General features: G+C 34.0%; 2 protein-coding genes across 3 annotated transcripts; one reads left to right on the forward strand and one right to left on the reverse strand.

Moving 5' to 3' along the window:
• Positions 1-1735, forward strand: Prosalpha7 (proteasome alpha7 subunit). Its single transcript, XM_077443835.1, has 4 exons — positions 1-157; positions 317-772; positions 848-960; positions 1046-1735. The coding sequence occupies exons 1-4, from the start codon at positions 137-139 to the stop codon at positions 1221-1223; spliced, it is 768 nt and encodes a 255-aa protein (XP_077299961.1). The 5' UTR covers positions 1-136; the 3' UTR covers positions 1224-1735.
• On the reverse strand, positions 1342-24419 carry LOC143920845 (organic solute transporter alpha-like protein). Of its 2 annotated transcripts, XM_077443832.1 has the most exons (9): positions 24334-24414; positions 23823-24134; positions 22436-22609; positions 5032-5183; positions 4818-4966; positions 4654-4743; positions 3828-3924; positions 3505-3757; positions 1342-3425 (listed from the first exon to the last, which is right to left on the reverse strand). In XM_077443832.1, the coding sequence occupies exons 3-9, from the start codon at positions 22596-22598 to the stop codon at positions 3175-3177; spliced, it is 1155 nt and encodes a 384-aa protein (XP_077299958.1). In that variant the 5' UTR covers positions 22599-22609; positions 23823-24134; positions 24334-24414; the 3' UTR covers positions 1342-3174. The 2 variants fall into 2 exon arrangements, with proteins under 2 accessions (XP_077299958.1, XP_077299960.1); XM_077443834.1 differs by lacking the exon at positions 23823-24134 and having other exon boundaries at positions 24334-24419.
• Positions 24420-26302: the final 1883 nt, after the last annotated feature.

Below are 26302 nucleotides of genomic sequence, written 5' to 3' on the forward strand. Positions count from 1 at the left end.
ACGAAACTAAGTTTTAGGACCAACAGTTGCATCGAAATCGGCGTTGTCATTTGACGTTTGCCGGTCGCGAACTGCCAATTGCTGTTTGTCACGGTTTTCCCATTTCATTCGAACCGTATATCAGCTCTGAGCAAATATGAGCTCCATCGGAACAGGGGTGAGATAATTTACCAGATCTAAACATTTTTTTATAATATGCGAATCATCGCGACATGACATTCCAAACATTTAGGTTATGTGTTGATACCTCAGAACTGACATTACTTGCACAAGTATTTACATTCAAATCTCACGCATCATTTCATCATATTTTCAGTACGATCTCTCAGCTTCCCAATTCTCACCCGACGGACGCGTATTCCAAGTGGAATATGCGGCCAAAGCCGTCGAGAACTCCGGAACTGTGATAGGCTTGAGAGGGAAAGATGGCGTCGTATTTGCCGTTGAAAAATTAGTGACATCGAAATTGTACGAGCCGGGCTCCAACAAGAGGATTTTCAACATCGACAAACACATCGGAATGGCCGTATCCGGATTGATCTCCGACGCCAGACAGATCGTCGAGACGGCCCGCACTGAAGCTGCTAATTATCAATCGCAATACGGAGTGCCGATTCCACTGAAATATCTAAACCAACGAGTGTCGATGTATTTGCATGCGTATACATTGTACAGCGCCGTACGGCCTTACGGTTGTTCTGTAGTGTTGAGCTCGTGGGATAAATTTGATGGACCAAATATGTACATGATCGATCCTAGCGGAATTTCATACGTAAGTTTTAAATACCGCGTTTTGGCAAATTCCTCTTATTGAATGTGTGTGTAATTTTATTTGCAATGTTTACAGTCTTACTTTGGATGCGCTGTCGGAAAGGCTAAACAAGCCGCTAAAACCGAAATTGAAAAATTGAAACTCGCCGATATGACAACAACAGAACTTGTAAAAGAGGCTGCTAGAATGTATGTTTATTTTATCAATACGCACTCTTCCAATATGATTATTATTATTATGACATTGTATAAAAATGTATTTCATTGATTCTAGTGTCTACTTAGTACACGATGAATTGAAAGATAAAAACTTCGAACTTGAGCTTTCTTGGGTCAGCGAACAGACTAATGGCGTACATATGCGAGTTCCGAGCAACATTCTTGAAGAAGTAGAACGAACTGCGAAACAGGCGCTGCAAGATGATTCCGATTCCGAAAATGAAAATATGTAAACTCACAACTTAGCTTTAAATATATTTTTCATTTCATGTGAAGAAAAGTTTTAATTACATTTTGTATTTATAAGGTTTAAAATAAATAACGTAATTTTTAATATATTGTTTATTTTTTACTCAACATATTTTACACGTTCAATTATAATCCGAATTTTTGGTTCTTAAATATAAACTTAAATGTGTGCTCGTTTTTTATTGATTATTTACTTTAACAGTAATAGTTACATTTTTTTGGGTGCATACTGTCAGAATACATACATATATGTATAACAAAAATCCATTAACTGTATAAACTATCTACATTCTGGTGAAACCTATTTTTATTTATTATTACATTCTATTCAAATATGAAAGTTATATTAAAACGTAGTTTAATATTTGATAAAATTACCATCTGAGATGAGGGAAAATTAAATAATTTTATACTTGTAATATATGTATGTACGTATGTGTACATAACAATACATAAAATGATACTTAGTAATAATAAAAAAACTGTATATAATGTCATTTCTCAGGTAATTATCTTTCATTATTGAAAAGTGAAAAAGGGATATTACAATAATAATTTACTCGGAACAATGATCAGTTAACAGATTTTTGGTCTAAGCCAATTTGACTTATTAAATATAAACAAAACATGAACAACAAAAGCAGCAATTTAACCTATTTTAAATATTGAATCATAACTATGTATTTACAGACTAGTACAATCATATAGTGCTAAAGTTTTTAAATTGATAGATATCTTATATAATTTAGTTATACATAAAGTTCTTCGCAGGAAATCTTTCCAATTGGGTCGAGAGGATCCATTGAATTGGAAAGCAGACATCAGTCTTGAGTTCCTCGAATGACAGCAAAGATCATTCACTGCCACTTGGATTGGTCTACTGCATTTTCAAGAGGGAAGTGTATTATAATCCAAGTCCACTGATTCTTCTTAAGTTCACCCTCCGCGTACTTTAGCCTGTATCACCATTCTTTATTCAGTATTTTCGTCTATACATACGTATTTATGTCTGTTCAGCTTCAGACCATTCAATATATGGGGACCTTTTTTCTTCTAGCCGTTGCAGTATTCAACTCCAACACCTTTTCCTCCATTTTTACATAACAAACGATGTTTCAGAACGAAAAATATAGCAACCTTTTGGTGGATCATACTTTATAATACATATTATTCCGTCAGGGGTCTAAATTATAGTCCAACATCGCTTCATAGCATTTATTCTACAACTCTGGAGGTTCAGACGGAACCACCGCTCACCCAAGAGTCTCCAGTCCACTGTGTGCACCTTATTTTAAAAGCAGGTAGACGAGTGTTCAGACATGCAGTAGTCTGCGCACACCAAGCATTCCCCATAAACGTTATTTCTAACAAACTAGGAATTCTCCACTGGTTTGGATTTCCTACTACATACATTGATCTGGAATTCCTACATTACAATACATACAAGACTTCTTATAAATCAGTTGATTTTGAACTGGGAGAACATTGATCTATATAGTGCAATTAATTCTATTTGAAATATGGCATATACAATCATCTTTATTCTAATGAAATAAAGAGGTTTATTTTAATATATACTGTTCATACAAGTCCTGTAAAATTATAAATTTTAAATATACGTATGTATTTATGTATAAGTTTCACATATAGATGCTAATTTTAGCACAGATATAATTCATTGTATGCTGCATTAAATTACATTATATATATTTCATCACCCAGCTTGTATTTTCCATTCGAATTTGAATGAAATTATAAAATATCACAGGTTAACTTGAATGGTTGAATTATGTTGTCATTTTTCAAGTGATTTCAACAACCTTCACATTCCACTACTTAAGTTCCTTTTTTAAGATGTACAATTGAATTAAATCATAACACAAAATTAAATTAACAATATTTCCGTGATTGACAATCTATGTAAGAGTAAATCCATTATAATTTCACATCTATAAAGTTTTTATTATCACATCCTATCGCATTATTGTTTAGCTTTGGTGACGCTCTGACCGTCACAGTATCCATAATTGTTGGCTTCTCTACAGTGTTGCATAAAGTTGATAAGGCGCACACTTGTTCCACCTTTTGAACTTTAGGAAACGCTTCTGGCAGTGGCTGCTTGTACAGATACCTTGCCCAGCATCCGAGTAATATCATCTCAATCAGCATTGCAATATTGTATATGACTAAAATAAAATAAAAAGCATTAAAAAACACCACTCTGTACATAATGGATGTGTATAGTTAAGTTATTTATGTATTTACTGTTGCCATAAACCGAGGGTGTGATTGGAGGATTGCAGGGCAGAGCTCCGGCCCATACTGATATCCGAGCTGCCAAGCCTTGGAGCTTGGAAAAGAGCAGCACTAGTTGAAGAGTGAGGAACTTGCTCTGGAGCGAATGACTGCCGAGTACTTCTCTCAGCATTTTTATACTCATAGCCATGCCCCAAACACCGAGGATTATGGAAACCACTACGAATGGTTGCGCATACATGTAGTTCACTTGATATAAACTCTGAAAGTAAGTAAGTTTTTCATGTATTATCTTCAGTTAAACGTCGAAGTTGTTTTGAAGTTTGAATTACCTCTTCTTCGGCCCACATCACGAGGAGTATCATATAAACCAATCCCTGAACGACGGGCAGCTGAAGCACAAGCATCCGCAATAGCAGAACGTTGCGTCTGAATTGACAAAATTGCTTTATTATTAATAAATAATTTTTAATTCTTTACTTTGGAAGAAATTAAGGCTTACTCTTAGTTATATTGGGAGTTTTGATTCGAAAAAATAGTTTTAGTTTTGTAGATATGGCATGCTCTTCTCTTAAATCTCTATATTATTTGACTGTAAATAATATTTATGCTCATCAAACTAATCAGAAAAAATGGAAGCTCAATCTTATTTATTGAATTTACTAAATTGATGTAATATGAAACTGTGGCATTTTAATCATTTTTTTTCTTCTGTAATTTTTCTATCGTTGATGCTAAGGGGGGGGCTATGTGGCAACCCAGAGGTACTGACAGAAAAACCATTGGTTGGCCAGTGCTTCGTCGGTAAGCATTTACTTCCTCCGCGGCTGCCGAAATAAACAGTTGTGCATTACCAACACTAGAGTACCGACCCAAAACACGCCGCTCATTGTTCAATTGTTGTAAATGCTTTATAAAAAAGGTTCGGCAAACCTTTAACAATGCATTTACAATATTTGAACAATGAACGGCGCGCTCTTTAACCAACACAGTTATCTCACTGCCACTTCTCCCATAAACCCATAAAAAAGCGATTCCATCTGTCCAAATTCTAGAACTGGAGGGGTAAAACTTCGGAATCCAAATATATCCAAGAATGAGTCTTAGTTTCTGAAGCACCAAAATGTGTGCTAGTTATTTATTAATTTCATTGCTTACTTATTTACAGCTAACAATGGCAAGATGCAACAGCACGGCCAGCAACAGCAAGGTGCTACTCTCGGATTCAACGAATTGGGCTTGACATGCCTGAAATAACAGTAAAGACACTATGACATAGAGAAAGGTAAAACCATGGTCAAATCATACAAGTGAATAACAACCTGATTAATTCAGCTTCTCCGCCGCAATAGGCTACCATCAGACAGAACAGTTGGTACATTGCAAACATGAACATGCCTTGGGCAACTGCTTCAGCTAATAATTGGGCACGGGGTACAACCACGGCGCAGTAGGTCGCTATGCCTACGACCTAAACATATGATGTTCTACAGACGTACTGAACATTATTATTTGGACAATGTTATTTGTGCTTACTGGATATACGCTGACGACGAAAGCCGTGTGAGCTTTCACTCCAGAAGATGCATTTTTGACGACATATCTAAGAGTGTCTAGGTAAAGAAGCAACATAATCACTACGGCTATTCCACCGCAGGCGAAAAGGATCACACCATATAGATTGATAGCTGAAAATAAAAAAATAAAAAATTATATTGGTATTCTATAAAGTTGTCATACACAAAAAAGATAGGTTTATGTAAATATAATTTTAAATAGTTAACAACTTTAAAGTTCCTATATACATAAAAAATTACTGCATTTAAGGAAAGGGATATCCCTTTCACCAAAGGTGGCCAAACTTCATATTGCTACGAGCCACATACAAGAATCCGGAAAGAGAGTTATCATTAACAATGAGAAACTTCAAAAATTGTTTATTATACATACATAGTTTATTATACATAAACATGCATAGGTGCATGTATGTTTACTTGAGGAGTGCGTGCTTTCGCACGGCACATTTTAGGTATTATTTCCTAACGCATGCGCGCTTTATGTGTTCATGCGTTGTTGTTTATTTTGTACTTGGTTATGTATAGTGTGTTTTTTTTTTTATTAGAACAGTGATGTGCGGTTGTTCTTGTGCGATATTCATGAACAACCGTCTCGTTCTCCGACGAAATGGTCTCTTAGAATGTATTCGTTGGGGGGGGGGGTGGCCTCATGTTGAGGGCTTTAAGGGTCAAATTCCTGGACCTTTAAAGTGGGCTTAGTATACATAGATTCCACATACATATGTGCATATACGTATTTTGTACAGATGCAGACTATTTTTAGCAATGAATTTAAAAATAATAAAATATATTATTTACCGTTAATTTTAATGAAATAGTGAAAAAATGATTTAATTTGTAGGCTTGTACGTTTTGTCCTTTTCTTTAAGGAATTTATAATTTTTTTTTTATTTAAACTCGATTAAGTACCTAAGGTGATAACCACCTCACAAGGCAATAAATAGAAAGATAAATTATTTGGAAAATCTTCATGATCTAACTCTTCGAGGAAATTCTTGAACGTAATTCGAATTTATGTAATTTACAATCTGCAGAAACATCTTAACATCATCATATTTGAAATATTTAGCTACCAGATGTTCACAATAGCTAAATGAAGAGGTTTAAACTGCAGAAATCTAGCATCACTTTTCAAGAGGCCAATGAGACATACGTTTTTATCTAACATGGCAGGTGCTTCATCAGTTGCTAGTTTGCTACACTTACAAGTTTGTTAAGGAATACACCAGTATTGTAAAATATTGCAATTAGTGCATTCTTGAAATCCACACCATGAGTTGATTATTGTAGTGCTACTAAATCGAGCATTTCATCTTTCATAAAAAAACTTCTGCAGAAACATAAGGAACAAACACGGCTAACTGTAGATTATCGTGAATATTTGTAGATCCACAAGAACCAAACTAAATGCTACACAGGTTTTCAAATCATTTTTCAGCATTAGCTCTAAATCTTTACTGATTTAAGTAATACGCCGTTCTTTTGTGTGTCGTGTAGTTTATAATTTGGGGTATCAATTAATCTGCGTAGTTTTGAATTATTTGGGGATGGCATGGAGCTACATTGACCCTTTTCCCGAATTTGTAATTCAAGTTTTAAATCATAAATATATATTGTAAGGTTTATTCAAGTGACCAAATATGTCAATTGACACCAGAAGTATTTTTTTGAATCTCTCCCAAAGTATTTTGATTACAAAGCGAGTCACGTTATTCTCGCTACTGGAATTTTACGCATGGCGTCTAGAGCGGTCATCCGTGGGCAAAGGGTTAAAGATACCAAAGAGCCGCATGTGGCTCGCGAGCCGCAATTTGGCCACCGCTGATATATACTGTACTTTTTTTTCAACAATTAAAAACAACTTTTCAGTTTTAAATTTTTAGACAAAGATACATTATGAACTTATTGATTCGGGTTTGCTGCAAATGATTGCAAACCACCCATGCTCATTTCGATTGAATTTTAACTGTTTGAATTTCAGCATGTACGAAATACGAGATATTCATGGGGTTTCGTTCAATGACATTTCGATGTACATTGATGATTGGCAATTCTTAAAATTGAGTTGGATCTTTCTGGCAAGTTTAAAATGGCAAAAGCCGAGACAAAAGTATGAAATGAGCATGCGCCCGCTTGGTTTGCAATCGTTTGTAGCGCAGGGATTGATTCATTTCTCTTTCATAATATAATATAAAACATAGACTTTGTCCTTGAAGTATCAACATTTCAAATCATTGGTTTTTTCTCGCAATTTCTTTTCTAATTGGTTCTTTGGATTGCTTCACATTTTTTCTTACATCCACCATGCTTACAATATCGCTTCCAAGAAAATGCTGATTCAAAAACTTATTATAATGATAAAATTAATTACTTAGACGGTCAACCGGAGTCTTTTCTGATTATTTGAAGTGTTTACAACATGGAACATTATGAAAAATCATATTTCGACTATTCTTGTGGATTAATAACAAAAATTCGTTTATTTTATCCAGGTAAGCCAGTTATCAATATAATTTTTGTTATTAATCCACAAGAATAGTCGAAATATGATTTTTCTAAGTGGAATTTTACTTAATTCTCATATAAAGACAATTTAATATATTATCCCTATTAATTCAATTCAGATTCGTGTAAATACGAGTAAATACTAGTACGAGCTTTTAGCTCGAAATTTTACCGATTTAAAATTCAGCACACTTCCAATTAACCCTTTTAAACGAAAACAAAAAATAGTGCGGCCAGAATACTATCCCAATTAACATCTTTCAATAGAAAATACTCAATATGAAATAGTATTAACAGTGGAAAAAAATCCCAAATGAAAATACGTACTTTTGACTTTTGATTTGAACTGGACGACTACTTAGAGAGATTAGAAAGCCGAAAAGTACTACAAATGAAAGATAAAATACCCGACTATAGATTCCAATATTCGTTTTGAACAGAAAATTGACAGATTTTGAGACATCGACCGAACAACACCAAGATATAGAAAAATCGCGCGATTAAAAAAACACATATATCTCCGAATCTCGAGCCAATCAACATTTTTTATTACCAGATTCGTGTTCACTGGGCATAGATCTATAAGAAAAATCATATCTCGTCTCTGAACCAAAAAAAAAGTCATCATTTGTCGAACAGTGTAGTATGAAGCACCTAATTCCTTCATAAATGTACATAATTCAGTATAGTATCACAAATTTAAACAAACTGTAATGCAATGTCGCTCCATTATTTCTAATGAAGACAAATAGTCAAAAGAAAAATGAAAGGAAGTGGTAATTACGGCCAGAAAGTATAATATTATATATCGTGTATGTAACAGTAAAACAATTAATCGGCCATTTTCGACAGGTATACTACTGCATAATAGATATTTGTATAAAAAAAATACTTTTTTTTACAATAATGTGTAAAGCGGGGCAGGCAGGTTGCATAATCTCGCAAAACGAAAGTTGCGAATGAGCGTCTTTGCGGTAACCGTTCCGGTTTTGACGTAACTGGGAAAAGTGACACTCATTGAACGATGACTGTGCTAAAAATCTAAAATTGATAATCGTTGAAATGGCGTTTAACGAGAGCAAAACCGCCAATAAATTAAGTAACGATAGTTCAAAGCTATATAAAAAAAAATAGTTCAGCCATATAAAAATCTCACACAGCCGACTGAGAATTTATAAAATGACTATTTATTTGTGTATTTGCAGATACATTAGACTACTCCGCGAATGTAAAAGTTTGGCTCGCCGCAGTTTGAGAGGCGTTGTCGTGAAGTTCACGGCTGTCATTATCATTTTTATGTAACTGAAGCGTCTTCCCATCGAATTTGAACTTTAGCACAATGCACCGAATGACCGTTAATTGCATCTCGGTCATGGCCAGTCTACATTGGCGCCAAAACTGCTTGGCCTAGCTTGTCGCTACTAGCTCGGACAATGTAGTCCATTTCGCTATAAAATCTGTGATATGAAATGTCGTCAATCGAGTTTGACTGAATACGAGTACATGTTTCTTTAGGGCCCTTTTAAAACTAGAGCAAACTTTGTAAACTATTTTGGAAAGAGCACTTTTGCAGAAAATAGCGATGATTTGAGGTGCCAACTTGTATGGAAAAATTGGGTCAGATAAAATCAGAGATTTGTAACTAGACACGACTGCTCTGGTCTTCTGGATTGTAAGTCTTTCCAACAGTTATATAATAATAATAGCTTTTATTCCAGACGATGAGGAGAATAGTGCAATCCCCAACGCCCATATAAATAATATATAGATAATAAAAAAAGTATTGAAAAATAGTAAACAAAAAATAAATAAATACATAAATATTACTGATAATAAATAATAATAATAATAATTATAATAAATAAGTCTAATAATAATAAATAATAATAATTTAATGTCTATTCAAGGCGGTCGGTGTAGCAGTTCCATCCATCGAACATACAATGAAGAATGCAAATGAGAAGATGCAGCAGCAAGAAGACAATTAGGCGATAAAAATATACGAAGACGTAGAGAGGCCGCTCTCATCCTGAGAATGGCTTCAAAGTGAGGCACATGCCCTTCTACAAACATTTGCGACGCGCTGCAGCTCCTGTAGCAGTTGTTGTATTGTACTTTTATCTTCCTCATCGTCTCCCACTTGTATCGTATAGTATTATATAGTTGCCCCAATATAATTATTTATTTTACATACATATATACATACAGGGGCGGATCGTGACCTTAAAATCAAGTGGGGCACGAGGAAGATAAAGTCGTCCCCCACGACATAGATTTTTTTACTAAAAAATCGAACTTAATATATCTTTAGTAACATTTTATGCAAGGAAAATGCCTTATTTAGCAAATTGCTCTAAAAAAGAAAATAATATGTAATGATAGAAATGAAAGAATTGACATATTGTGATTGACAATTTTAGCACAACTTGCAAAATGTAGTTAAAATGTCGAAAAATTTTTCAACCTGGGCTGGCGTATTTTGCCCCCAAAGAGACCTTTACGCGGCCAACTAAAAGCGACTCTCTGCATTCGGAAATAAGGATCATTTTTCTCTCCCTCAACTTACTGTCTATACTCTACACACAGTACTACTTACAAGTGGTACTGTGCTGAAGCTGGCGACCACGGGACCACGGCAGATAAACGACTGCCCCGAACTAAATAACGTACCACTTCAACTCATCGTGTAGCGAACGGGATAAAGAAACAACTCTCGACGATTCAACAACAATGTACAAAATTTCTTTTATATTTTCGGTTTGGAGAAATTTGTGCGGGACAGTACCCCGGATGTCCTCAAAGACGAGCCACCACTGCATATATACATATATATATATATATATATATATATATATATATATATATATATATATATATCAGGAAGGCCTAACAGGTAAACCCGAATGCACCTTCCTGGCCAATTACAAACAATGCAGCATTTTTTACAACATGAGACACTGAAAAGACATCTATGAATTTAAACTTGTACATAAATAATACTCAAATAGTGGTGACATGGTGGGTTGGGTGGTGTTTTTTTAGCCAACTTAATGGAGGAACCGTTTCAACAACGAAATCAGATAAATTGGCAAACTCTGATAGGAAACGATCGACTTGGAGGCACAAATATCCAATTCTGACTTGCAGCACTACAGATAATATACTCAGAATAAATTTATTTCAATCAAGGTCAACTCACGGGATTGAACCCGGCGACCTCTCGGTGCTACGCAAAAGCCCAACCACCGAGCTGTGCTGCTGGCTCAAATGTTTCTATTCCATATTATGGTATTCGTCGGGGGGGTGGTGGCCTCTTGTTGAGGGCTTTAAGGGTCAAATTCCGTGACCTTTAAAGCGGGCTTAGAAATTCCATATTATGGTAATAGAAACATTTCAATTTGTTTGAAACTAAGAGTAACTTTATTCTTAGCTCAAATTCTACATATGTATATAGAACAGATTTTGTACGTCTAAGCATATTCCATTGTTTGCATCCTTCTTTAATATATTGATGTAAATCTACGATAGTCTTTTTTTTTAAATGGCAACTTTTTCAATTATGACATTACACCTACTTTTTTTTTTGTATACGTAAATAGATGATGAATTAATTTTGAAAGCAGAATATTTAATCGTTTAAAACAATGTTAGCCTCATTTGTTTAAGAACACTGTCAGGTTTTTTGAAGAAAGATACTAATTGAATTTTTACTAAAATTTGTTTGCTGTTGCAATCATAATTATGAAGGTTTGGTCGGATTCATTTTGATAATCATTTCGAAGGGTCTCAGAGTGCACGCGAGGTCAACCACTTCTTGGGATTTCGTTTTCCTTTTTTTCGACTTTCACCAGCTGGTGACTATCCCACACGAAGGTCAATCTGAGATCTGGCACGCGCATCCAAATTAACATTCTGATGCAGTTGCAACACAATCCCAATGGAATTTACTTAAACGTTTGACGATTCCCTTACTGATCCCACCTTTTCCACAATTGGATTAATACCCCAACATCTCAATTGTACAATAAGGACCCATCGCGAAATTAAAAGAGGTTGGATAGTTGAGAAAAATAAATTCAAATAGGAATACCTTTTTCTTTTTTTCCCTTCACCACAATTTATCGTGCAAGGCCTACAACATATTTATCCAAATTAACCGATTACCTGCTGCTTTTTCTACGTACTATCATTGGAGCCTTTCACAGATTGCATTCATCTGCACAAACCTCCAAACCTTTTCTTAGTCAATTCATAAATCTTTTACCTACCAGTAATGTGGAGAATATCCTTATCTTTAACCATACTTCTGGCACGGGTCTACCTCACGGCACCGAAAGTGAAAAGGTCGAAAAAGAAAATATCGGAAAGCAAAGATCGAAAATCGAAAGACCTTAAGTCGAAAGATCAAAAAAAAAAATGGTGCATGGTAAACGGTACTATGTATATATATAATATATATATCAGTGACATGCGGTGAAATTATCTCTCTTTTCGTCATACAGCCTTGTTTAATGTGCGCGCGCAGGATACGGGAGGAAAAGCCTGTTCCTCTTGTTCCTGTTGTATCCTGCTCGCGCAAATTAAGTGAGGATGTATGACGGGGGGAGAGAGACTTTTACCGCACGCCACTGATATATATAGGTACTAACCGTTTTTCATATGTATGCATGCTAAACGAATATTTTCACGGTCACCCTTCTGGCACTTGTCATCAAACTTCATATCAAACTTATCCTAAGTAGCTTAAGAGGGCTGTACACCCGAAACCTTAATTTTATTACCGTTCCTTTCTTCGATATATATATTGTGTGTATGTATATATTGAGTGAATGCGACAATATATATCAATATTTATATTGAGTGAATGCGACAGTTGCGCTTCAACCAGATAAAACGTATTTTAAATTGACAAAATCGAGGTTTCGTATTCTCCTATTTTCTCCTCCAAAACTGGACCAATTTTTAAAAAAATTTCATCATCAGTATGAGAAAGATACTTTCTGTGCATCTATCGGCGTATGTTTTTAAAAATCGATCGTTAAATAAGCACGCTAGACTCGTTTCGTGGGTGTAAAAAAGAGGCGATTTTATAGATATTTGGAGGCTCCTAGCTCATATAAAAAATAATTAATCAAAAAAAAATAAAACGATAGATGCACCCCAATGGTGGATATCCATAGCATATTAAAAATAATTTCTCTAGTGCCATAATTGAGGAAGGGAGAAGTATAGTACGTTTGTATGGACAAGGCGCTGCTGTCCAGCCCTCTTAATTGTACATATTTTAGGTTAGTTGATCGATTTCTAAAGGTTTTCTTATCTCTGTATTGGATTAGGTGAGTTTATTTTTATTTTCATTTTATTTAACCAGGAAGGCCTAATAGGTAAACCCCAATGCACCTACCTAGACAATTATTTATTTTTTTACATAAATTGCTGTATTTTGAGTTAATTAATGAATTAATCCATATAGATATCTATGGATTTAGACTTGTATATATTTTTTTACATATTGTACATAAATCAAATTCAGATATTTGTGGCAGTGTGTAGGATGATTTTTGCCAATTTGATGGAGGAACAGCTTTAACAATGAAATCAGATAAATTGGCAAATTCTGTTAACACAAATATCCAGGTAGAATACAAGCAGGTTCTGAGAATACACAACATCGAACTTAATATAAATTCCTCGATGTTACGAGCTAATGGAAATTTCCACAGACTGACTGATAGTGCACTCCATTATGATCCAAAATTGCTTTTAATAAATCAGCACCAATGTCTAAATAGCCTTAAATATTTGATAATACTATAGTAAACATTGGCGATCATTAGAGACACGCTGATTAGAAAAAAATATGTATATGTGTACATATTTGGTGATGTACGTGAGAATCCAATTTAGCTTATTTATATACTTTCTTTCTATAGCAGACTATAATTCTAGGGTTTCACTTCATTGAGCACCGCAACACTAAAATTCCTATAAAGCTCTAAAGATTTAGGGACAACTCATTATATAAAGCGATTTAATGCTGTCACGCGTAATTGGGTTCCGATACGCGTGACAGTGCCGCAACACGGGCTAATGTATGAAATCATGCGCCGGGCTGAATGTGTTAAATAAATTTTAGATGCCAATGGTTTTAAGTTTTGATCCTGCAAGTTGCAATTTTGAATAGAATTCTGGAATTATCATATGTTGTTTCAAGCATAACAACTTCAGGCAGTGCTATTGGGAAGTACTGAATGAAGAAATACGACATTTTTATTCGAAATAACCGGTAGTGATGCTCAGATGAGTGCAGCATTGCACAGTATTGCACTTTCGCTTTTTAATACCATTCGTAGCGTGAACCAAATACGCACAAATCACTTCGAATACAATTTGTAGACCGTAACTGCATATCCGCTTTTCGTGGGAGTATCATAGCTCTTAATATAATGAAATGGAAATATAAGTCAATTAACACTTTCAACTGATTCCTGCTTGTCGATTGACAGTGTGAGAGAACATAAGAATGAGTGAAACACTTAAAACAATGGCGTTTGTTTGTTTGTCACTTGGATGCATTGGTTGAGTAACTATAGGTATAAAACCCGATTTGTTCAGAGCACAAAATATGAGTGAAAGTCACACGATTTGAATCCCACTTTGGCAAAATCGATAAGTTTTAAATTTTTCACTAATGGAAAACAAGTTTTCTATTTTCTTGAGTATTATATTTAGTCTCGCTTACATAACATGAACAAATAAAGTGCTGTTCGAATACTAATTAAAACATTTATCGACCTATGACCAATAATTATAAAATCAATAATCTATGTAACTAGTGTTGTACCCGATGAAATATCATCGCATGGGTGTTGGCATGTTAAGTTATTAAATAAAAAAAAATTAAAAGAAATGTGTCTTCAGCTATGTGTTCGATCCCCACGTGGAGTTTTTTTCAAATACCTATTTATAATTTAATTAAAATTAAATTAAAAATATTAAATTAAATACCCATATTTAATTTAATATTTATTTTAATTATTTAACAATATAAAACACCATTAGTAAAATTAATAAAATAAATTTTCTATAGACGGCCGTAAATGCTCGGAGACTAATTTGTCTAGAGAAAAATTGGTAGCAAACAGTATATATAGAAGTTTCTTTCTTTCGTAATTATATTCGTACATTTTGTTGGCAGAGATTTAGCTGTCACGTACATATATACATACATATGTAGGTCGAATCGAAACGATTATTATAGTACGGCGAGCGTTATCTCAGATACACAGACACACAGACAGAATAGCGATATTCTATATCTATAATATTGTTACGTATACTAAACAGAGTCGCCGAGTAATTGCGATCGGATTAGGCCGGGTAGCGTCCTGAGAGACCGTGTGACCGGGGTAAGTGGTTTTAAGGATTAGCGACAAGCTAAGTGCATGAAAGCTAAACAATGATTGCACTTCTTATACCGTGGGAATACATATCCGAATACGTGGCTATACAGTAGGTAAACAGATTAGACGTCCTGAGAGATCTACCCCTTATAAGGCGGTACGTAGGCGATATCATGTCATTCTGGACTGAGCAGTGACAGTGCGTGTATCTCCTTAATCATCAATAAATGCTGTGATACGACTGTTGGCCTTTTACTTGGATCCTCCACCCACCCCTACGCAACAATATGTAATGTGAAATAGAGCGGTTCTGATGTTTGATAAACTGTATCGTATTGTACTGGATTTATATACATACATACATATATATTTTATTGAAAATTTTATTTGAAATAAAAATCATGATCTTTTTAATACATTGAAACAAATACAATTAAAAAATACTTAATTATCTATTAATTAAATGTTTCTGTCCTTTTTGTCTGACCTAGCTTACATAATTTGAACTATTAAAACTTTCACTACTGATGCTTTAGTGAGCCGGAGCTCACTGTGTATGTGCTATTTGTCGAAGCAGAGTGTTCCAGAACTTTTTCACTTTGGAAGATACGTAAATTTGCTATCAAAAATATCTATAAGCAACTAAAATTACTTATTTTCTTAGCACGAGCATGGAATTTAAGATGAAATGAAATATACTCTCGTTGAATCTATATTTATTTAAAACTCGCTTTAAAGGTCAAGGAATTCGACCCTTAAAGCCCTCAACATGAGCCCCCCCCCATTTCGTCTGAGAACAAGACAGTTGCCCAGCAATATTTGCACAAAAACAACCGCACGTTAATGTTCTATAAAAAAAACCACAATATATGTACATACATACATACCTATACTACGGTGCAGGCACCGGATTCTGGTGTACGTATAATTTCGAAAGAGACTTAGTATATATGTTTGTTTATTCGTGACAGTCAAATTAATAAAAAAAAAATGAGTATTCAAATAAATTTATATAAAATAAAACTATTCAAATAATTAAATAAAATGTTTACTATTAGATTAGTCATGTTTAAGCGGTTTAAATTACAAATACCGAGCGAAGCCGAGTAAAACCACTAGTACTGATATAAACATGAGCTGTTTAACTTTCTTACTCTTTGGGTATGAAAAAAATGTTTGCTTCCAAAAAATGATTTTCGGTAGCAAACATTCTGGAACAAATCAAGGGCAGTAAGAAATACATATAAATAAATTTCTACGGAAAAAATGTTTAACTTAGAGCTTTGTAAGTCAATAATATATAAATCTGTTAATAACGATTTGCATTAGGAATAGAAAGGAGAAATTTTAAAAAGATAACCTTCACTCGCAGGTTGAGAAATCGGGATTTAAAATTGAAAATTATACAAAACCACACAATTAAAATATATGGTGTAGATAATCTATATATGTACTTATAATTGAAACTTTTAAATATTATCCAGTTGCAGAAGCTCGTACAGTATAAAAAAACGACTAGAAATCCAATCCATTGTCATTTAATTCAATATTAAAAATAATTCACATGATCATTTCATCATATCATGAGAATTGTCGTCATCATACACTGAGATAATATTACAGAATCATAAAATCAAATCAGTTCGCGTCCTTGACTCGAAGAAAGTTTACATGCAAACCAGCGTTTCTCAACAGTATCTCCGAAAGTCACTTGACATGAATGTCGGCATATTATATTATAACATATCACCACTAGTATGATATTTTAATCACATACTATACGGTTTGATAACGAAAGATTTAATCACATTTTTGGCAATACATGTAAAGATGACAGAAAACAGACAGATCGACGGCAAATTAAATATCTATTGCATGCGAAATTCGCCAAAACCAATTTGCCAATGTGCCAAAGGCAATTGCATAACGTAATATTACATATATGTAGTATGTGCGAAATTATTGACCAAGGAAGCGTGAAAGTGGATTCGAAAATTCATCGAATTCCGCCAGTGATGGTCGTGCCTAAATGAAAGTAAATATTGGCGAACAAATTATGTTTTGCGTTTCCTCATTTTTGCTCGACTTGGCAAACAACGTTCAGTACTTCTCCCTTATGTACTATGGACGTGTTGAGGTGTGGTCAATTTTGGTGATTCGTCAAATTTGATTTCATCATTTCATTACACGCCTATTGTGTTACGTTTCATGTTGATGTGTGTATTATATTTTGTATGATTTATTTTCGTTCTTCAAATATTGGTCGATGAACCACTGGGAGTGCATGGTTTTCCCTGACAAGTTGTTTTGTTGAATGTATAACTGGTTTTTCTTCTCTGTCCCTCCACACTTCTGCAGTCAATTTGATTTTCCGATAGTATAGCAATTCGAATGTGTTCAAATATGCTGACTGATGTATTGTATATTGTACAGTAAGTGCCCGAACAAAGGATACGCCGCGGTTCTCACAGAACGGGGCGAGTGCGGATAGACCTACGTGCCTACAAAATAGACACGCCAACGGATGGAAGATGCTATGCTGGGCAACTTGTTCTTTATAAGAAGGTACACACAATTATTCTGGAGTGAGCGGTGGATCCGTGTGGACCTGAATCGTTGAATAAATGCTGTGAAGCGACTTTGGCCTTTCGTTTGGATCCTGAACCCACTCTTACGCAACAATACTATACAGCAGCGTGCGTTCAGGTGAGTTTTCGCAGAGTGCAAGGCAAAATCGGCTTACATATACAATACAAAACGCGACAATACAGCGCAATCTTGCTTGCGTCGAGTCAATATTGTCACAACATGACGTTTCCGAAAATATTCATATGCGCATGCGCACTTTCATTAGCATACTTGCACTTGCTACTGTGACGTCTGAATATTTCCACAGTGGCCGAAGAAAACCGGTTTTGCTTTACCCTTTGAGTCTTTTCTGTTGAAAGCCCGCTATGCTGAAAATTTCGGCAACATTTCCAACTAGAATTATTTAGAAATCCAATAGAAAGCAAGTATAAAAATTGGAACTAATCCAAACAAACCCTAGATAGCTACCGCCGAGGATTTAGAGTTTTTTTAAGGTGTGTTTAGAATCTCTAATATATCTTGCAACAATATAAAATAAACAAAAGAAGTCTATTAATGAATGTATTTTTCCAAAACTAGTTCCATCTTCTTCATTGTTGTTAAAATGTAATGCTCACAATCTATGCAAATGCCCAGCCCCAATGTAAAATACAGATTTCCATCGAGACATTCTGCTATGGTAATAAATTCATAAATTCCGGTGTAAATCAGTCTTTATAAACATTGACACGGATTACACGTCCCATGTTCAATGCATTTTTTTAAATGCTACCTTTAAGGCTTAGCAGGTAGTATTTTGGTTTACTTTGTACATGCTCAAAATACAACGCCTATTGGCGCTTTGCAGGCCCATGGACTTGTCAGCAAAACGCCGATCGGCGTTGGTCAGCATTCAAAGAGTTAACATACTGAGACGCGTTCCTTATGTCTTGGGCCACGCTTACCATATCTACAAATGTGTGCAACGCACACAGGCGGCTGAAATATAAATGCGGCCGAAATAAATGAGAGTCGAACAAATTATATTCTTTAAAAGATACAAAACAAGACTTATGGATTACTGTTGCAAGTTACAACTTGTAACACATCTGAACTATAATTCGAGGAAATAACGGGATAGCAGGTATAGCTTGGGTCCGCATAGAGTCCACATAATAGTCTTTTATGTTCTATTAATTGATTGAATTCAAATTTTTTTTTGGATTTAATCAATTTTTGACCCTTATAGTGTCTTTATCAATTAAACTGATCACACAAATTGTCAATTTCGGACAATTTGTTCGTAGAAAAGACAGCGGGGAATCTTTAAGTGTTACTCAATCATCTTTCAATCAATTTTCTTACGATGAAAGTAATATCTTCTTTTATATTTATGTATGTATGTATGAACTAAAATCCAGTGGAAGATAAATTTTAACGAATTATTATAGTTTTTATATACCAATACAATAAGTCATGAAAGTTTAATCACTTTCTAAAGAAAAGAAGCGTTCGTTATATGTACATACATATTACGAAGGGTATCTGAGGTGAAAATATCGTAGACGATATAATTAACCACTTAATCGCTACGCGTTTGTGGAAACCGCTTCGATTATTTTATTATATATGTTAAGTGACAACCCTTGACACTACCTCTGGTATATATCACAAATTAATGAAAAATATTGACTTAAATAAATTCATTAGTATCACAGGATATTTGTTGATGTCGCTGTGGAGAAACCAAAATTAGTTTCAAGCCATAGCCTTGAATACGAAGGAGCGCGCACCGGTGCGCTTATAGCGATTAAGTGGTTAAAGCTAATGGAAAGATGATTCATGCGCGCACGTACGCATTTCCGAAAATGCATTAAAAACGAATTTCGTTTTATTTAACCGAATGAAAACGAGTCGAATTGTGTCTCTGCCCTTGTGTGAACGAAGATAATTTCAGACGAGGTTAGCTCTCCATGGTCTTACAGGAATGGGAAATATTTTATGGGGAAAAAGATAAGATCATCGACCTGGATTCAAGATCATTCAAGTTGTACTACATCTCTACACCTTAATAATAGTAGTAGCTAATTTCTGCTAAAAAAATTTCTTTCGTCGCTAATTGCAAGAAGCTATTGTGCACATCGGGCGCCTGAATTCCGTTGAAAATGGACCAAAACCAAAAAAAAAAAATACATATACCTACGCCGAATTTTCTATTGACTTTTCAAGTTTAATTGTTTCTGCATATTTTGAATTTACTTTAATATATTATTTATATTAAGTACATACTAATTGCTAAGCGACATCGATTTTTAAGGGATAACATTTTTACTTAATTTGATGCTTTTTGTTTATGATACGCGTTGTTTTAAATTATATTCAATTACTCAATAGTACACAAAAAAGCGTATTTTTTTTATTCTGTAAGTATGTAATCTGTGTATGTAAATATACGCATTTATTGAGAAATGTTTGAATGCCAAGTGCTTCGGAATTACAAAATGGACAGTAGGTACACCTTTTCTGTAAGCAAGTACTTGCGAAATTTACTATATTCGATTCGTTTTGCGGTTTCTTTCCTCTCCACTTATATATATGTATATATAGAACGGATTTAATTTGCGTGTTTCCAAAACACGCAAGGGTAAAAGTATATTTCTATAATTTCATTGATTTCGAATGGTGAAATGTTCGCACTCTGTCGGTGTGTACTGATTTTGTAAGTGTTTTCAAGAATTCTTTGTTACATTGCAAAATGCAACATTTGAGATGCATTTTATTGCACCAGTCGTGATTTTCTTACCTGTAATTGCGACACATATATATGTATGTATGTATGCTAGCGTCATATAACACTCGCAAAACTGTTGGGTACATCGTATACTACATATATTCAAGTGTGTATTTATGTACATATATTAGTCTGACTTAGAACAGTTTTGATTTTAATAGATGTAATTATAAGTTGGAATGAATGTGTATTTCGTAATTTGTTACATTGCTTTGACTCGTAACATATTAAGCAATGTTTTTACGCACATTTTTGATAATTATCGTATTGTTGCAAAAGCTGCTTATTGTTGTATGTATACCTATGCATATTGCTTTAAGATAATAAAAAGTCCAACACGAAAAAAATGCGAAATTTAAATGTGACTAAGAAGAAGCATTATAAAAAAATTTGGGTGATAATTTAACTCCAGATATTCGTGAACTTGTTGAATTGAAAGCAGGCCTATTTTGATTTAATCCTTTGGTTACAAATCATCCATCGCTTTTTGATAACTGGCCCACTAACTTCATTGTTGACGACGTCACAGGAAAATATTAGGAATTTTATTGTGACGTCATCTATGATTATTCCGCACAAGAGGATAGATTAGAGGACAGGCTCATAGAAAACTAACAGTAAAAAAAATAATAAACTACAGATATCACTCGTGTAGGCAATATTCTTATGGGAAATAATTCGTTCAATTGTATTCAAAATCCAACTTAAATATTACTCGTAAAAATTGTATGATTAATTAGACATCACCACTGGGAAAACCAAGCTTTACTAGGTAGAGGAGGCTAGGAGAAAGAGTAAATAAGAAGAAAGATGAAATTAGGAGAAGAAGTAGATAAGGAGAAAGAGGAGATAATAAGTAAGAGCAGATCAGGAGGTGTAGATAAGAAGCAAGAGGAGATATGGAGAAAGGGGAGATTAGGATAAGGAGTAGATTAGGAGAAATATTAGATTAGGAGGAAGAGAAGATTATGAGAAAGGGGAGATTAGGAAAAATAGGAGATCAAGAGAAATATGAGATTAGGAGAAAGAGGAGATTAGAAGAAATAAGAGATTATGAGAAAGGGGGGATAAGGAGAAAGAGAACATTAAAAAAAAGGGGAAATTAGGAGAAAGAGGAGATTAGGAGAAAGAGGAGATTAGGAGAAAAATGGGATTAGGAGAAAGAGGGGATTAGGAGAAAGAGGAGATTATGAGAAAGGGGAGATTAGGAAAAATAAGAGATCAAGAAAAATATGAGATTAGAAGAAAGAGGAGATTAGAAGAAATAAGAGATTATGAGAAAGAGGATATAAGGAGAAAGAGGATATAAGGAGAAAGAGGATATAAGGAGAAAGAGGAGATAAGGAAAAATATGAGATTAGGAGAAAGAGGATATTAGGAAGAGGATGATTTATTTGCAACATATTTAATGGCTGAATTAACGTGGGCGTAGTTTTCATCCTGTCTAGTTCTTGGGGGAAAAATTGACAAACATATGAACATTTATACATATATACAAGATTATCTCATTTAATATTATAAGATATGTTAATTTGAACTAATTCCAGTTGACACATATCTCTTTTTACCTCAATATTTGTTTGTATTTAATTTTGCTGCATACGTATTGTTAACTTAAAGCAATCATTATTATATACAGCCTGTAAAATGTGTGACATATCTAAAGTGCCTCCAACCATTTCAAAAGCTAAATGAGAAATATTTTGTCACATCATTGTGCAAAGTTGGATCTCAATCAGTCAAACTATGTATGTAGAAATAGCATGAATCCATATTAGCATACATCTACTACCGCGTCTGCAATTCCACATGGCATAATTTTTTTCGTGAATATACATAGTAATTCCAAATGCAATAAGATACTATAATATACGAGACAAACAGTTGACATTTACGTAAATTCATGTTTGAACAGAACATACATGGTACACAAAAGGTTAACGTTTGTTGACCCGCGTAAAATATCTAATCTCTTTATTTCGTTAAACGAATCATGCAAATAGACAAAAGCAATTAATGCGTTAATGAATATTGCGCTAATATTTTGTCACATATTATGTACCGTGTCAATATAATTAACTACGAGGATCGTTTACCTGAAAAATAGGAATGCATGTCTGGAAATACGTCATTGCTGCACAAATCCTGGTCTGGAATCCTGGTTCCGTTTCCGTATGTGGTTGGTTGGCCTAATCTTCCGCCCAGATGCTTGGCGATTACGTCCTTCTGGAGCTGATCTCCACCAGATTCGAAATCCATGGTTGAGGGATCTGTGGGTTCAGTAAAGTCACTGCTACACCAACTTCACAAAATGTCTCAACAAAGTACGATCCATATTTTTATTAATTTCATACGTAAAATGTTCATATCAATTGTATTTAATTTAATTGAATAATAATTACGTAAGCTATGTTAATGTATACATATAATATTATGGTTTCAAATTATATGTCCATCATAATTTTTTTTGCGTTATTATATGAAATTATAAGTGTTCCTTCACGGAATGTGATATTTTAATTATGAGAACGTTGTGACAATTTATTAGTTTCGAATATGTGATTATAATAAAGCGAATGAACGGCCTTCAATTGATTTTTTTTTTATAATAAACATGTATGCTAAAATGATTAAGCGTTTAATAAATGAAAGTCGGTTGTTTTATTGATTAAAATCCATTGATCGTGACTATGATTGTATTTGGAAACATCTCTATGTACCATTTTATGTATGTAATTTGTAAAAATCTCTAATTGGGCTCATGTATTTTGTTACATTTATTCTTTATTTTTATGTATTTCTACATCTGTTGTCAGTGGATTTTTCAATAAATAAATAAATGATTATGAATAATACGCACGATGCTTTTTTCAATCATTGAAAATTTGAAAGATTCAAAACAAGTAATAGTACACTGTTCATATACAGGTTTAAAAATAAACCAACAAACTGAAAACAATTTATTACATACATATGTGACGGTAAAATGAATGAATTGGTTGATAAAAAAATATATCAATTTTTTTCTATATGTTTATAAGGTTTAGAGTTATATAAAAACTCCAAAAAAAAGCAGAAATTATATATAAACTGCCATATTTTTTCTAGAATATCTATTCAATTTAAAAAACGACCTATATTTAGTCGAAACTTTGCTAGACCTGGGCACTGAATGACACATTTGTCAAAAATTATCGAAAGTACTCGAGTGCTAAATTACTAAAGATTTAAGAAGGTCGTAAAAAACAAAAAAAAAATACATCCAGCTAATCTTAGTACCGTTAACTTTTAGCATATGTACCATTAATAAGAAAATTGTATTGATTTACCAATTAGATATTATAAATATTTTAATAAACTTTCGGCATACGGTTGTCATTGAGCAAACATTGTAGAAAATATAATGTGAAATTTCAAACGTACATAAATAACCAACGCAAAAGAGTAAATACATATATAAAAAATAAAAATAAAATGACTAACGTGCTTTCGCTGTCTCGGTCGAAATGAAACTGATACAATGTTTCAGCAGAGTTTACTTAACACATGATCAATTTGTGCTGCTATTTCAGCAGTTTCCTGTTCCACTAATGAACGTTTACTTTCTATCCTCCTAGGAGTTTTCTTCATACGAATCAATTAGCGCAATTGCTAATCGCATAATTCTGTTTGAATTGGACTACGTCAATAACACTATAACACTATAATAGCACGTTCTTCAATTAGAGCTTTTTTTCCCCCACACGTGTTTGCTTATGCGAGCTTTTAATTATTATTACAATTTCACATGTCAGCCTGAAAACTCAATTATTCTTTAATTATTCCATCGACGTGTATATAGATTATAGACTAACGGCTTTTAAATAATTAAAAGTTTTAAAATACAGACAGAGCACCTTGACCGATGCCAATTTTACGTCTGGCACGCAATTATAATACGTCCGCCGACACGAGGCTATTAATAAATATATAAATATAAATAATAAATATATACATTTGACGCGGAACGACGCGAGTGACGGAAGTACGCGGTGAACGAGCGAGATCCGTAAACGACAATACTCGAAGAGTGACTGTTGTTTGTACGAAAATGTTAAGTGCTGTTGCTTTCTTGTAGGTGGTAGGGATGAACCCCACTCACTAGTTCTCGAAGATGGCGTAACTAACGCCCCCACGCTCTTACAATTTACCCCTTCAGCTTTCTTGTTTGTTGGTTGACCCAATAAATAATGTTAAATTACAGAAAACGCAAATATCGGAAGGCAAAGATCGAAAACCGAAAGATCTTAAGAGGGCTGGACAGCAGCGCATTGTCCATACAAACGTACTATACTTCTCCCTTCCTCAATTATGGCACTAGAGAAATTATTTTTTAATATGCTATGGATATCAACCATTGGGGTGCATCTATCGTTTTATTTTTTTGATTAATTATTTTTTATAGGAGCTAGGAGCCGCCAAACATCTATAAAATTGCCTCTTTTTTACACCCACGAAACGAGTCCAGCGTGCTTATTTAACGGTTGATTTAAAAAAAAATACGCCGATAGATGCACAGAAAGTATCTTTCTCATACCGATGATGATTTTTTTTTTAAAATTGGTCCAGTTTCGGAGGAGAAAATAGTAGAATACGAAACCTCGATTTTGTCAATTTAAAATTCGTTTTATCTGGTTGAAGCGCAACTGTCGCATTCACTCAATATATATATATATTGATATATATTGTCGCATTCACTCAATATATACATACACTCAATATATATATCGAAGAAAGGAACGGTAATAAAATTAAGGTTTCGGGTGTACAGCCCTCTTAAGTCGAAAGATCAAAAAAAAGGGTGCATGGTAAACGGTACATACTCACTTAATTTGCGCGAGCAGGATACAACAGGAACAAGAGGAACAGGCTTTTCCTCCCGTATTAATGTGCGCGCGCAGAATACGGGAGGAAAAGCCTATTCCTCTTGTTCCTGTTGTACCCTGTTCACGCAAATTAAGTGAGCCCGTTTTACCCGGCTTCGCTCGGTATTTGTAATATAAACCGCTTAAATATGGCCAATTTAATAGTAAACGTTTTATTAAATTTATTTGAATATTCATTTGTCTTTATATTAAATTTAGCCTCAGGGATTCTACGAACCAAAACTTACATACATACAAAGTCTCTTTCGAAATTATACATATATTAGATATATTTATTTATAAAGGTGTACATCAATATAACCAGCAGCGTGGTCTAGTGGTGAATGTTGAATTATTTCGTACTTGATGTTACGAGTTCGATTTCCCGCTAAGTCTCGTTGGCCAGACCTTGATTTGTCAAGGTCGATCGTTTCTTATCAGAATTTGCCAATTTTTCTGATTTTCATTGAAACGATTCCTGTAAAATTGGCGTTTCCTTCCCAATTTTCTGTTGCGAACCTTTAGTTATTGTTATATCTTAGGTTTCGCCATATTGCTCACCATAGATGTCTCTGTGGTTATTTATCGAATATAAAATTCGTATTGTTACCTGAAAGTTATTCATCGTTATTTATCGTATTAATACGATGTTTGTAATATATGTATACTGACCATAGATGTCAGATATTTAGATTTACATGTATCTATGTAATAAGTATGTAGACCAGGAAGGCGCATTTGGGGTTTACCTGTTAAGCCTTCCTGGTATATTTTTATATATGTATGTGAAAATATGTATGTAAAAATAAAAAATAAATAAAAATAAATAAATAACATCGCCATTCTGTCTATTTGTGTATGTATCTGAGATAACGCCCGCCGTACTATAATAGTCGTTTCGATTCGACATACATATGTACGTCACAGCTAAAATAATGCCAAAAAAACGTACGAATATAATAACAAAAGAAAAAAACTTCTATATATATATACTGTTTGCTACCAATTTTTTGTATAGGCAAATAGACGGCGATAAGTCTCTGAATAATTACCGTCATC

This window comes from Arctopsyche grandis, chromosome 13 (assembly GCF_051622035.1).
Source record: "Arctopsyche grandis isolate Sample6627 chromosome 13, ASM5162203v2, whole genome shotgun sequence".
In the NCBI taxonomy this organism is placed as follows: domain Eukaryota; kingdom Metazoa; phylum Arthropoda; class Insecta; order Trichoptera; family Hydropsychidae; genus Arctopsyche; species Arctopsyche grandis.

Bases quoted from the DNA above. Each gene is read 5' to 3' on its own strand.
- Prosalpha7 (XM_077443835.1), top strand. From the start codon at position 137: ATGAGCTCCATCGGAACAGGG. The intron at 158-316 runs GTGAGATAATTT...TCATATTTTCAG, and splicing joins TGAGCTCCATCGGAACAGGG to TACGATCTCTCAGCTTCCCA. The intron at 773-847 runs GTAAGTTTTAAA...CAATGTTTACAG, and splicing joins ATCCTAGCGGAATTTCATAC to TCTTACTTTGGATGCGCTGT.
- LOC143920845 (XM_077443834.1), bottom strand. From the start codon at position 22,598: ATGGATTTCGAATCTGGTGGAGATCAGCTCCAGAAGGACGTAATCGCC. The intron at 5,184-22,435 runs GTAAACGATCCT...TTTTATTTTCAG, and splicing joins CATGCATTCCTATTTTTCAG to CTATCAATCTATATGGTGTG. The intron at 4,967-5,031 runs GTAAGCACAAAT...TCATATGTTTAG, and splicing joins TCGTCGTCAGCGTATATCCA to GTCGTAGGCATAGCGACCTA.